We start from the raw sequence: 15212 nt of genomic DNA on the forward strand, positions 1-15212 counted from the left end.
ATTGAAGGAATGAAAGGTGATGGTAAACTAGAGGACTGTTCTGATGTCAGATCAGTGAACTCTGAAGTCCAAACTACTTAGGCTAAGAACAAAGACATATGAGGCAAATAGATTGAAAATTTGGAGTATATGACTAAAAGCATAGGTGTTATAGTAGCCTGAGGGATCATAAAATACTAATTAATGTAAGATAATCTTTTTGAAGTGGGCTAGTGAATCTGCACTGAAATTTCTGCGAACACTTAAAATTATTTTTGTTTTTTATTTAAAAAAGTCTTAATTTTAAAATTAATTTAAATTGTAAAGTGAATTAAATCTCACTGTGCTCCAAAGCAATCTTAAACCAAATGCTTGTGCTCCAAATACCTAATTTTTCTGACAATTGAATCAGACTTGCCAGTTGCTGAGCTCTGGAGATATAAGCACACAGTAATTACATGAACTAGAAGGTTACAGCTAATGACACCACTGAAAATTGTTTAGACAGTGATACTGCACACTTTCACCCCAATCATATGAAAGTTTTACAAAATGACACAGTTTCAAATCAGTGCAATCACAAAAAGGAATTATACAAATGTCCTCTTATGACACACACACAGTACATGCTGTGTTACATTTACGTAAACGTAACATGAAACTACTCGCACAGATCACAAAAAGTCCTTCCCAGGACAACCCAGCGCAAGGGAAAGCACCGGTTTGATGGTGAAAAATGACAGAAGAGCTATGAGAAGTCACAGTGCAGAGCGGGGCCTCGCACCATATTATGAAGATTAATAAACCCGAATTTAAGCCTGCCTGAATCAACTACTGCCTTTCACAGCTAGTCAAAGGTGTTTTTAAGGCATTAATCACAGCAGTGGAATAGCTGCAATGGTTTCATGAAGATCAGTCGTGGACGCTTTGTGGATTTAGATCAAAAGCATGCATTTGCATCAAATGCAAACTTCAGAGGTGTGGGTGCTCCAACTGAGTGACTTCTCTAATCAGGTAGGAATTCATATCTGGCAAGGATCAATGCTCTGCGTTGGGTGTCAAAGGCAGCCCCAGAAAACCCACTGCAGTGAGAGAAGATCTGATCTGCTCAGCATTTTATGCTTTGGCTCTCCACCTTACATTTTATCAGTTTATTTTTAAAGCAATTTCTCCTTTTCATTTACTGAGTTAATTTAATGAGGTGGTAAACGCACATGAGGATGTCACACAGAGCATTGATTACGTAAAGGTGGTACTAATTGCTTTTGAGCACAAGATGCAAACCAGCTGTCTGCTTGCTGGGCGTGCTGTTCTTGCCAGAAGCAGGAACTAGAAAACTAAATCCACTGCATCCAGATGCTGACAACCTGGACAAAGACCAGAACTTCTCTGCGGATCAGGAAAGAAGTGTTTAATACAACATATCTGTGTTTCCAACACCAAAGAACAGAAAAATGCTGTGAAAAGGAAGGGAAATGGAGCAGTCAGAATTTCCACTGGTTCCTTCTGCTACCAGCCATTTCCTTTCTCCTTTCTAGGAGTCCCAGCTACTTATTCTCACCCAAGACACTAGCCACAAGGAAAGCAAAGAAACTGATTAAACATTTAATGTAGCTTTTCATTGTCAATATATTATTGTAAAGGATGTTTTGTGAAAAAATCTCACTTTCACACAAGAAGACGATCGTCAGTTTGCAATACCACTTCACTGCATGATGTTCTTCTGATCAGTGGTTTACTGAAAGTGATGACAGCTTTTTTTTTTTTTATTTTTTTAACAGCATCATTTCTAACTTCCCCCATAAACTCGGTTTGACTTCTCAGCCATCAGATGGAGACTCTTTTCATTCTTTTAAAATAAATCAGTATAAAATTTTAATATACATCAACAGGTCTGGTACTATTGTAACAAAGCAGAAGGGAAGTGGCAGACGGCTAAAAATGAAAGAGTTCAGGACAGAAACAGAAACTTGAGCAATTGTGGGAAAGGACATCAAATTGAGGCTGTGAGTATAAACTCTGATGAATGATAAATTTACTTTCAATGGCTTTCCAGTAGTAAGTTTAAGTTAACCAGTTCTGAAGTAGAGGTTAGAGTTATTTGAAATGACAAGAGAAAAAAATCTGTGAGAGGAAGAACTGAATCTCTGGTGTACAGTTTGCCTCCTTCTCTAGAACAAAAGTGAAGGTTTTTCCTACCCTGGCTACAGTAAATAGCATTACTAAAAACACAATAGCCTTTACTGGTAATAAAGAAGGAAACTGAGAGGCAGCGTGTAAAATGTAAAATTTAGTATGGGAAAATGGTGACGGGCGAAACTTGTGAAAGAGCACATTCTCCTGTTGATGTGAAAGCGTTCATTGGCATTTGCATTTTTGATTCACCTTTATCTTCTTTCTAGAGAAAAACACACGGAAATAGTATGGAAAAATAAGTGATACTATCAGAACTTGCTTATGAAACAGAACTACTTATCTTTACAACTAATAGGTATTATAAAGGATTCACTTTATCTCTTCCTTATTATGTTCTTTCTGAAAAAAAAAAAATCAGCACCCCAAAATTTTATATCTAGATTACATTTCTCTATTTTGTCTCCTTTATGTCTTAATATACCTGATTTTCTCACCTTACATTACTAATTGTCCCTTAATTTCTCTTCATGCAAGGTTTACTAACACTAAAAGCTAAAAGGGGAATGTGAATGAGCCACATAAACATACTACTTTTTTATTATTATTACACATAGATCAGTAATTTGAACAAATATCAATAATTAAGCAGTGATAAATGAAATCCGTTTCAACTTCCTGGTAATTAGACCAGTTATGATGTCTGTTTTGCTTTATTCAACATTTCATACAGGGCTGTACCGAACACGTTTATTAATTAGGCTACAGGGACTCTTCTTTTCTATATTGCGAAAGAAAATTCTTCAGAAAATCTGGCTTCTACATATATGAGGCAAGTCAATTTACTAGCCCGGGGTGACAAGCTTGGTAAATTCACTCTATGCACTTCCTTTTAGCTTACTGAAAACCAAACATGTCACAGTCCCCTATTTAGATCACAAAAAGTACAAAAGTGAGACAGAGAAAAGGAACAATCGGTAATGGGGAAATGTTTACAAAACTTACTGTAAAATATGATTTGGACCTCTTTGTATTACAGCATTCATACCTCTGTATTGAACACTGAAATAACTTTTTTGTTTTGAGTAGGGAGACAGATCAATAAAAGTCTATAGCTTTCCAGAACTTGCTTGTTTCATTTCTTGAAGCCCAATGAGATTTTTTCTCACCAAGAACTACTATGGAAATGCTCCTGTAAATAATAAAATCCTGTTGGCTGAAAGTAAATAAAAACCACAGGCTTTCGTTCTTGTGACTAATCTAGCTTGAAGATTTTTCACAGGTCATTTTCCTGCTGATAACTAAAGTAATCTTCCTATCCCTTCTGGTTTTATGGAGAAAAATAACCAGAAAGTGATCTTGAAACTGATCATAATGTGACCATTTCATCTTGGCACCCAGTGAGCTGAAACCTTGATCTACTATGGATGAGTAACGCACAGAAATGGCCTCTGATCCCTGACCTGTTAGTGAACTATCCAAGTATTACTGGAGCAAAACTTGCTGAGAAAAATATTAGTAGGATAACTTCGGTTTCAGTTTCTCTTCAGTGCAGTGACTCAGGGGATGTGTGAAGTAAATGGGTGTAAGGAATTAGGAATAGGATCTATAAAGTTTCGGTATGGGATTGTTTCAAACAAGGCTAGATTATTTCTGGCATACCGAAATATATTGTCTTAGGTAGTGTTCTGACACACAGGGAAGAAACCTGATAGCCCTGAACATACAGGATGATCCACTTTATCATCTAGATTTCTGTAATATGTTCTATCAGCCTTGCACTATATTTGCAGAGGCTTCACAGTAAGGCATACACCGTGCATGTGTCTGTGCATGCACACAAGTGTGAACTAAAGATATAAAACCAGCCCCTAAGATTACACTGTGATTTCCATATAATATTTTAAAATACAATGTAAACAAAGTCTTGACTCTGAAATGTTCATATCAAGTGGTTATTTCTTTTAAAAGCTTTGTGATTATTTTTTATGGGCAAAATCTATCTTTACACGGAAATGACACGCTAAGGCAATGGGATCTTCTGTACGTTGCAAGGACACCAGTGGGCACGCTAGTGCCCATTAAAGCCACTTCAGAGGAACACATCAGAAGGAATACAGCCAGCTTATTCTCACACAGATCCCAAGTTATAAAAATGACGGATCGGCATCACCCTAGCAAACAGCAGAGGAATCAGAGATGTCGGAACTTCCATGCCCTAAAAAACAAGGGATCCCCCAAAAAGGATTAAGAAAACCCAGAATGCTGAAAACAAACTGTAAATGATCTCCGTAGTTTTTTTCACCTTGCTTTCTGTTTGCTGTTGGCGATGGGAAAGAATCACTAGATGTTCCATCTTCACCACAGGGCAGTATTCTTCTGCAATCATCAGCTGCATCTGAGTAAGCAGAGCTATTTTTAAATCACCAGCCACCTAGCTCAGTAGAGCAATCACACAAGTGCAGAGTCATTCACAGCGCGGGGAATCACTTCTCTTGGTTTGCAGCATCATACCAACGGGAAAGGCGCACAAACAGTATCCTACAAATTTTCAAGAGCCTATGACTCAGTATCTGCTTCAGACCGATCGCCCTTACCCATACCAAATCTCTGAAATTTTCCTATAATTGCCCTGATGGTTATGTCCAGCCTCGGTCCAACGTCCTTCAGGGGTGAGAAAATTTCAGGAAGTCATGAGCACAGCTGTGACTGCCACTTTCCTGGCTGACACATCGAGGACTGAACTGGGGGATCCAGAGCACGAAACGTGACATATTCTTGAGCTCTGAAACCCACGAGCTCAGACTGCCCTCTTACAACTTCTACTTTTTTTTTTTCCGATCGGCACAAAGACTTACATACTCAATGTGTTCTGCTACACAAATACAACAAAAAACAAAGTTCAGAACACTGCAAACCGAACAGAATCAAATGCCACATCCTACAAGCATATCATACTTCATTTTCCCAGTAAGCATCCAAGGAGAAATGCACCCAATTCACTGAAAAGACACTGAACAGCCTGGCTGCTGCATGTAGATCGCTGTGATGTAAGACACTCAACCAAGCAGTAACACGACTCGCAGATTAAGATGAAAATTCAGTGCGTCCAAGTGGAGATGTTCTTTACAGAGGGAGCCTGGCAACATTTATGGAAGGATACACACGTGGCAGGATGTCAGTGTATGTACTCTGACCTCCTGACGTAAATTTATTGATGTTTGGCACCACCTTTTAGAATTTATATTGAAATGCTAGAGGAGCGACAGTGATGAATGTTGCCAGTACTCTACTGATACTCTGTGCTCTACTAGGGGCAACTCCGATGCTCTAAGCAAGCTCCTTATAAAAAGTTTAGGAATTTCTTTCATTACGAAGTTGGACTACTCCTGCACCCTGATCTACCAACTGTCCAAACCGCATCTGCGTTAGCATGCACCTGGGTGTGTTTTGGAGATAAACTAAGTAAATCTTTAAGAGCACAGCTGAAGGAACAATTTGCTCAATGCCCAGACAACGCGCACGTGACTGTGCTAACATTTTTTCTCTTCCAATAGCCTTGCTAGCAGCCTCCCGTGAAGGAGGAGTGTGCCGAATGTAGGAGTTATATGTCCAAACCTGTACACCAGGGAGCAACACCAGCAGGCGGCTGCACAAGGGAGGCTGAGCAGGGAACCGAGGGTGACAGCAAAGCAGGCAGGGGCAGTGTCCTCACTCACAAATATCGCAGTCCCACGGGACCCAGGTAACAGCATCAGAGCAGCTGGGCCTCTCCAACAGCAGGTTACATAGGCAGTACGGAGTTAAGAGCTCCTTGCACAAACACTAGGGATGCTAACCACAGACTGCCCGTGTGTATGTACGCTTTTAAAGCTATGCCAGATTTGTTCGATCCAGCCAATGCCCGCTGGACTTTCACAGATGCAAGATGCGCGGAGAGGGACGGTTCTCAGCCCCTTTTGTTACAAACCCTGTCACTACATGCCTCCGCAGTGTTGCTGGGTGGTTTTCTCTGCTTCAGCAAAGGAGGAAAATTATGGCGAAGCAGCCTTCCTGAACGGTATGTGCCACGTTGGTGGCAGGATGGCATCTGCTTATTAACCGCCCGCATCGTGCTTCGGTGCACCACCAGCCAAGGGTATGCACTTGTATGAAACAAGAGCCACAGGTATTTCCCACTTTGCTTCCATACCAGTTGCTACACGCACACATCTTCCCATCTCATCTTCTGCAAGAAGCGAACAGCAGCATATAATTTCCAAAACAGCGGTGCACATGCTGGGAAAACAAATTACATCTTCCACAGAGATTTGAAATCAGAAACCGTAAGTGGCAGACATTTGTTCCAATTACTCAGCATCAGCCTTCTGCATTAACAGTAACGACACGCAGTTGCCACCCCCCCAGTCACACAGAGCATGGTACACTTCCTGAAAGGCTTCACTTCCCCATCCCACCACATCTCACAACGTATTTGGTTAAACTAGCCAGCCCACAGACAAGCAGGGGCTGAGCACAGTCACGGCACGGCTGATGCTCTCAGAGCTGGGCAGAACCGTGGACACCGTTCGCTTCCACACACGCAGGGACACCTCTGCACCCGAGGATCGGAGCAGAGTGACGTGGAGAGGAGGGCAGGGCCCTTTTCCCCTACCTGCCTGCGTGGGTCCTGAGGACCCCAGGTTTCTGCAAGAGGCGCAGACCGAACCAGCACCAGCAGTTCAGACGAACTCTTGTAGTGGTCAGCGGTTGCACACCGGTGAGGATCGGCTCATGACAGCCCCGTGACAGCAGCTCTGTGCTGACGCAGCAGCATGGGATTCACAAGCTGCATGACAAGCAGGGACAGCAATTCACTGCTCCCCGCAAAAATAGGAATAAACACATAGGGGCAGCCCTAGGGAAAACGGCACTTTGAATGTCTCGTGCTCTGCCAGAAAAGCTACAGAAAAGCCGCTGACATGACAGCTATCTTGGTTCACCCATGGAAAAAACGTTCTGCAGGTGTTACGGAGATTTGCTGGTAAATCTTTACCACAGTCTGCTTCTATTCACCTATACTGCAAGAAATGAACTTCTCATGTACTCTGAGATGTTTGCTGAGGTCGGAGACATTATTGCCACAGGTGGGAAAAGGAGAGGCTGAGCATTTTCTTTCAAGTATAATCTTCTCATATAGGTTGGAATTAATCTAGAAGTGAACCTGGGAAAGAAACAAATTTTGTTTTCCATTCTAAACACCATTTTTTTTCTATTACCAGTAGTGATACAGGAGTTCTGATCCTGTAATTATCTGACATGCCATCTATAAAATTGCCTGTCTTTGCACTCTCTTCCAAACCCTTTTCACTGTTTTGTAGCTCACGCATTTATGCTTCTTCAGCTCATAGTCTTTTGATAACTATATGCAACTTAGAACAAATCTCTTGCTCCCCCAGTTTCAGCTTTCCTCATTCTCAAGTGGAGAAAAAAAATCCTGGCCTGCTGTTAAATGAAACTTGCAAGAGCCGTGCAAATGCTACAAAATATTGGTGTCCTTCCCAAGCTCTTTTTGGAGAAACATGCTGCCATTTACTCCTTGTATTGAGCTGACCCACAGGGACCACAGAGATAATCCATGGCGCGCAACGGGATGCTCAGCAGGGGTTGGTGGTGACCCAGAAGTAGCCACTGGTCAGAGACCGGCGTCAGTCTGCTGGTGGGAGGTGGTGAGTAATTGTCCTTGCATCACTTGGCTTTAATTTCCCCTTCCCTTATTAAACCATCCTTATCTCAGCCCGTGAGCTCTCCTTGCGTTTGCCCTCCCGATTCTCTCCCCCATCCCGCTGGAGGGAGTGACTGGGTGGGGGCTCACCTGCAAGCCAGGGGCAACCCAATAATCTTCTATAGAAGCCCTGAAAATCCATAATGCCCAAAGCACAAACGCTAATCAATCATTTGGCTACTCTCATTATCACGCAAGTGAACTCCTTCACTCCACTTCCTTTAAGTTTACAAGAAACCTATAATTTTGCCTACAGGAAAGAACCACGAAAAAAAGAGTCGGATTCATTATCTGGCGAATTCATAGCTTTTCTTTCATTCTGAGACACTTCCTGGATAGCTCACAGGAAATAAGAGATGACGGAGATCATGTTTCATTTTTTAAAGCTCTTGGGTCACCTAATGGCCATCATCAGAGCTTCAGAAATTCAAATAAAACTGCTACAGAAAGCTGTTTTTATCTAGAATTGGTGGTAGTGATGGTGCTGATGTGATGGTCTACAGGCACAACAGAAGAAAAGTTTGTAGGGGAGACAGACAAATCAATCTGAGGAGGCACAGATGGTCTCAGGCGGCCTTTGTTTCTTTCCAACTGTATCAGATGATCTAATAAAATCATTCTTTTCCCTCCAAGCCACACCTCTCTTGTAACAACATCTTTAAGCTTGTTAAAATGGTGTAATTTCAGTAAATTTAAGATTATGACAATATTTCAACCAGCCTTCAGAAGAACAAGCATATTGCCTAAGTCAGTTACATGGAAACCATGACTTCAGTGTTTCTGAAACCAGTTCTTTAAACTGTGTGCGCGTATTCCCATCCACTTGGACAGCAATGCCACAATTACACTAAATATGACTTACTCAAGACTAGCCCCCTCTCCCCAGAAAACAATACGTATTTATTTCAGAACAGAGATCATTTGTTAGTTTGTCTGCGCAAGGCCTCACACAATTAACTTTCTCACTGCTGCCTCCTCAGCATTTCAGTCATAAGCAGATTACCACATCCATCGATAAGAAAATACAACAGGGCATTCTGTTCAGCAGTTTTAAGTCAAGACTGAGGCTTTGTCTAAAAATTAAGTAAGGCTAAGTGAAACCTGAGTTTGACCTTCTTTCTAAGAACCAACTGCTTAATAAGCTGCAGACTTTTGGCCTTTAAACCATCTGCAACAAGAAGCCATTATGATTATTTCTGCAAGGTTCAAATGGCAAAGCAAGCAGAAGTTAGCAGACTCACTCAAAGTCCAGCAGTGAACTCAAGGGAAGAGACACTAGAAACCAGCGCAGCAATTCTCAGTTTATATTCTTAAATTCAACTCATTAGATAGTGACCTATTTGTTCAGTCAAATACATCAGTAATTCTCATCAGAAACTTAAATAAAACCGTACAGCTAGGAGTCCCTGTGGTCTGTCTTCAAATGTTTAGGGCAAAAAGACGGTAATTTTGCCAGCTAATTTTGCCAGTCATCTTCCCTAAAATGCACATTAATTCAGCAACAATCATAGCATATTGCATCAATACAATTAGCTCAAGCAAGCATTTATCCACGGCAAACAAGATTTATTCCTCTTGAAAGAGGCATATTTCAGTGTTCTGCAAGTGTAAGTGCCTGTGTCTGAAGGACATCCATGAAAAATACCATGACGACTTTTTTAAGGAGTTAACGCTTTCAAGAAATATGTTATTGTTTCTTACAGTTCCTGATTTAATCTTCTATAACCCACACATACCTGCGTGTCCAAATTAGATTCATTTATTGTGCTAAGGCTGAATTGGTGCACGTGCACAGACTCCTTGGACACACTGTTTTATCATGTTTTGTGAATTCTTTCTGAGAGCATTAAGTGTGAACATTACTTAAAGCGTGACAGACAACACTCCTGCAATAAAGATCATGCATGCTCTTGCTCGTAACAAAACATTCAAACGAGCTGACGTTTTCAGCAGTTGGTACCTATATGGCACCGTTTCTTCACTTCAGCATACAAAAGACTGCATTAATGGTTTGAATTTAAAACCGCTGAAAATTTCTTGCTCCTGTCCTGCCAGGATGACTGATGGATTTTCTGCTTTGCAGAGACTGGGAAAGATGGAGCGTCAGAGGAACATCATCACCATGTAGGCAGTTTCCTGCCTCTCAGTGGGACACTAAACAGAATTTTGGTAAATGTTGTTATTTGTGTGGAAACGGCATGGAGTGTGGGAGGGGAGTGAGTGGCATGGTAAGGTCACTTCCACTTTCATGTTGCATTCACTTGATTCCTCCCAACCCTTCTTCAAAATCATATTTCTGAAAACTGTTTCACCATCTAGTACCATGGACATGCTAAGAAACCTCCAATACTTTTTTTTTTTTTCCTGCTTTACACATAGAACCATCTGCTCAGGTACGATTTCTTTTAAGGTTCCGGATAGTCTTAGGAAATCTCTTTTCTTAATCAGCCTTTAAAAAAAACTACTTATAATAAAACATTTAAATCAAACGTTTTTCTTGTCAAGCTCTAGAGATCTATTTGCTTGCTGGATCAGAAAAAATAAAGATCAGAAGTGTGTAAACTGATTTAATGAGTGCTCTGGATCAGAGACACCATGGAGCCTGCATTAGGAATCTGCATTACGCAATGTTAACGCATAAGACAAATCCACAAACAATTCTGTTTTCACCTGCAACCTTTTGTTTCCAGCCTTGCAACTGAAAGCCTAGCATTTAGTCATACTTAAACACTCCCCCCACCCCCCAATTTACCTTTAAAACTGCCTGATGTTTGAGGAGTAGTAACGGAAACCAGAAGGCACTCTATATTCATCAAAGCAGAGAATTCAATTGGTATATATAGGATCCCCAAAGGATCTGCAGTATAGATCGTATGTTAAGAATTTCAGAGCTGGGGAGCGTTTCCTGCAACTGATGGGGCTGTTTGGAGCATTTCAAAGCATCAGTTTTTAGGACAAAGCATCCTACGGCCAATACAAGCCAGCACATCCTTAACTGCCCACCAGGAATAACTAGATATGGGCAACCTCCTACCTTTTATCAACAAGAAGCTCAAAGAAGTAATTTGCTTCTCAGTAAGAGTGGCAGTCACCTAAATCTGTGAGTATGGAAACTATCTCTAGAGAACTTCTGAGTTTTTTCCTTCCTGTAAGTAAAACTGCAGCTCAAAGTCAGTTATGTCATGATGGGGTTGCCTAAAGGACTAAGCACACTGCTTGAACTTCTCAGACCAAGAGAGAGCATCGGTAGGACAGTCCCAGTGAACCAGTACTACTGAGCCATGGGCAAACAAAAGAGAAATTGCAAAAAGTAAAGAAAGCAAGAAGAAATTAAAACAGGGCCTGAAATAGCCAAACACTTGCTGTGTGGAAGGAATATCCAATACAGGACCAGTAAGCCTGAGCAGAAAGGCTGAATTGCAGCAAAGATTTAAAGCATTAAAGAATGACTTTAGATCTTGCCTACTGCTATGCTTACTGCCTGGATATAGACCAGAACTGATCAAAAGACTTAAATAACACACATACAAGAGCATACCCTGCTTATCTACTGACACCTATAAAGAGGAGACTGAACAGTCCTAGTCCAAATGAACGCAAAAGAAAAACTTCTTAGCGAAAAGCAAGAGTGTTGCTTCAGATCTAATTTTGTGGCTCTTCATTCTGTTTATTTCGGCCTCATGTGATTAAGAACACAGATCCTGGGACTTTGCCCTAAGCATCAAAACACTTTTGGTTTTGGCATCCTTCAAAGCTCAACCTGTGCCTAAAACACGTGGGGAAAAACTTAGGTCAGAAATAAATAAAAAAACATGATATTTCTCCTGATGACGTTTTGATGATATTTTATGTGCATAAACTGAAATTGAGACTGAAAGAACAGCGTTGCCGTCCAGATCGGAACCTCAAGGCAGGAACACAGCCACACAAATACGCAACAGCAACGAGTTCACCAGCCTGGGCAGTCCTGAAGGCCCTCGCAGTGAGTTTCTCATTCCAACTGTAAAACACGATGAACAGCGAATTATGAGAATATCCAATGCAGCAGTGCATCCAAGGGATGTTTACTCTTTCCCACATCAGAACTGTAAACATGGCTGCAGATTACAATGACTGCTAATCTATGAGTCAGAGAAGCACAAACTTCCTATTTGTTCAGCATGAAAATTGGACTCTCAGACGCACGCGGAGCTCTGCGTTGGGCATCTTTTGTAGCGATGAGTATGCTTAGACTTATCAGATGATTTCAGTGGGGAAAATAAGCCACGGATTTTTTTTTTTTTTTAATTCCTGGTGGCACTGCAAAGTCAACAGCACAGGACGAGTGAACTGCTGCTGATTTTTCATCATACAGCAACAAGAGGACCACTTGCTAATTTCTAATCTGTTCCGTTTAGTTAGATGAGCTTAAGGCAATGGAACATTTTATGAGTATCATTAGATCATAACTTGCCATCCAGGAACATCAGCAGTGATGTAAGACAACTGGAACAAACCCAGCTTGATCGGCTGAACAACTTCTGGAGTTCACAGCTAAAAATAAAGTATGGTTCCCTGAAAAGCGAGCATACTTTACCATCTGGGAAATGACAGAACCACCACACCCCAGCGTGCTCCATGGTCTTATCCACGCAGAACATCATCTCCAAACAGAGAACTCATTCTTACCTCATTTGCACTAATGTTACAGATAGAACTACAAAATACAGAGGAGTTACTCGCAGTTCTTACCTACATGAAACTGCAATCAGTTGATCATTTTTAAAATTCTTACCAACTTTACAAAAAACTCAACTTTTAAACTGAATTAAAGAAAAACTATGAAAACTTAATCCAATCTAACTATACTGTTCATGTTTCCCCCCTCCTAGTCTCCTAAGCTCTGCATTGTCTCCATTTTGTTTCTAGGGAGTATCTAATCACTTCTGCTCACATTCATCTCACATGTTACAACAGTCAGTTATGATATGCAAAAAAATACTTATTTAAAATAACTCCTGTTAAGATTTTTTTTTTTTAGCATAATTTAATTTGAGGTTAGATTTTACTGATGTGATAGATTTTACTTAATATTCTGATACATCCTATACTGAGAAAGGGTGAACTTCACCTCACATTTCAAGTCGAGACTAGTAAGGCATGGCAAAATAAAGTGCTTTCATTACATAAAGTAGCACAGAGCATACCTGGCGTACATGCAATTACTTGCTAATCAGAATTACTGTACTTAAGAAGCCATCATTTCATTGTCTAAAACTGAGAAAGGACAAACACACCGCTCAGCAAATCTGATGAACAGCACACTGAAGGCAATCCAGGAAAAGCCAGGTACACTACGAAACACGTCTTAAGAGCTGACTCACTCTTTGGCACTAGCTTCCAGTTACTGAATTCCCAAGAATTCCTCCGCGTTTCAGAACTGACAAAAAGAAACAGTCATCTAAGGGCATTCCCGAGAACATATGGGATTAGTTTCTTACTCAGGATTTACGCAGGTCAAATTTCCCTTAAGTCAGTGGTGTTTTCCTCGGGGGAGTGCTTGCTCTGTCCAAAGATCTATTAATATCAGGTTTTCAGTAACCAGATACAATGCTTGACTTCAATATTCTGGTACTATATAACAAATAAAACTATTGTAAATTATCCTTTTTGATAGCTACCTAAACTCCTTGATATTTGGTCTAAGGACATCACAGCCACATCTGCAGACACTTGGGATTTCTCAATTTTCAGTTTCCTTGCAATCTGCTGTTTGAACTGGCAAGAAACCAAACAGATTTCTCCATTACTAGTGCTTCACCATACGTTTCCTTCAATAAATTTTATCAGCATAAATAAATTTTACCAAAAAGCAATTTTGCTCCCACTTTGCTCCAGTATTTTCACTTAGCTCTGACTGTAGTACAGAGATACTGAAAATATAAAATAAAGTCTACATTGCTTCCTGCTTTTCCTACTAACAGATATGAAAACCACAAAGTGCTGGCATTTTTAAAGGAGAATTTTTTCTTTCTTCCTAGCAAAAAGTGTCTTAAGGTTGCAGGACTCAACTCTGTCCTTCAAGTATAGAGTCAAAAACTGTATTTCCTCATCTTCTGCACATATGATTTTCAGTGTGTAATCACAGAGTATAAATATTATTTATAGTATGAAATAATAAACGCACTACAGACTTATATCTTGGGCATGTTTTTATCATTTTCTGTCACACAGAGCCTTCTATCGCCATAAAATTCAGTCATATCTTTAAGAATAACAAAACTAGTGGACCATTTTGAGCATATTACACCCAATCTTTTGGATAACCCTTTCTAGCATAATTGAGGTGGCAAAATAATGACTTCCTGTCTTTCTGTTACTGCCGAATTGAATCAGAGGGTAATTCAAACTGGGACAGTCCTCAGGAGGTCTCTAAACACAGTTCTGCTCAAAGCAGTCCCAGTGCTGTATTGTGTTCACCTGGAAAATGTTTTCCTAGCATCCAATTACAACCTTTCATTTAAATTTTAGCCTTTTGTGAAGGTGGTGTAAATGTTTTACCTTGCGTTTTACATTCATCATTATCACGAGGCTTCTGATCCACCACTGCTGGCACTGAGCATCTTGACTCTGCAGTTTAGGCTCCTCTACTTTCATCTTGTTCCGACTCCTGCATATTTCACACGAATTCATCACTGTGCCTTTACGGTGACAGCTGTGAGTGGTTGAGGTGCTAACACAGGGAGTCTGCTCTCTGTCACACTGCCTGAAGTCATCTTTTTGTCCCTGGTACAGTGGCATCCAGCGATTTTCACTCTGCAGTTAGATCTGTAACTTCTAGTCCAGGAGTATCTTCTGTGACTGCACTGAACCCAGTGCAATGAGGTTGTGTCCGCATATAGAGTTCCCCGGTGTATAATTGTACACATACGTGTAATAAATATCACAAATAATAATCAAACATAACCTGTGCTTTACTTTTGTACAGTTTTAAGGCTTTTTCCTCGCTGGCTCTCCTTCCAGGTACATTCCACCAGTAACCCAGTAACCAACCCCAAAGACGCTTCACATCCGTCCAGCCTACCACATCCCCCTCTCCGCCTGATCAAACTCCACAAGCTCCCCTGGTTTGCAGGGGCTGCTCCTGCTTTCCCCAACCCCGATTTGTGTGGGGCCAGCTCGGCAGCGGGGGGCTGAGGGGCCGGGCCGGGCACCTCAGCTCGGCTCCGCGGGGCGGGAGCCGCCTGGGCGGGCAGGGGGCTCCCGGGACTCCGTCAGGGGGTCGCCGCCGGCGAAAGAAGTCGGGGGAAAGTCCCGTCCGTGCGCCAAGGAAATTCCCGGAGCGGCTCCCGCTAGG

The 15212-nt window shown here is 41.3% G+C and overlaps 1 protein-coding gene across 1 annotated transcript; it reads right to left on the reverse strand.

Moving 5' to 3' along the window:
• Positions 1-390: 390 nt before the first annotated feature.
• LOC308194547 (uncharacterized protein) lies at positions 391-14656 on the reverse strand (the record flags this gene model as incomplete). Its single annotated transcript, XM_080590615.1, has 4 exons — positions 391-2377; positions 4418-4510; positions 13537-13633; positions 14417-14656. 4 exons carry the CDS (start codon positions 14654-14656, stop codon positions 2367-2369), a joined length of 441 nt encoding a protein of 146 aa, XP_080446741.1. The 3' UTR covers positions 391-2366.
• Between the last annotated feature and the right edge of the window lie 556 nt (positions 14657-15212).

Source organism: Anser brachyrhynchus (assembly GCF_964034855.1).
Source record: "Anser brachyrhynchus genome assembly, chromosome: 4".
In the NCBI taxonomy this organism is placed as follows: Eukaryota; Metazoa; Chordata; class Aves; order Anseriformes; family Anatidae; genus Anser; species Anser brachyrhynchus.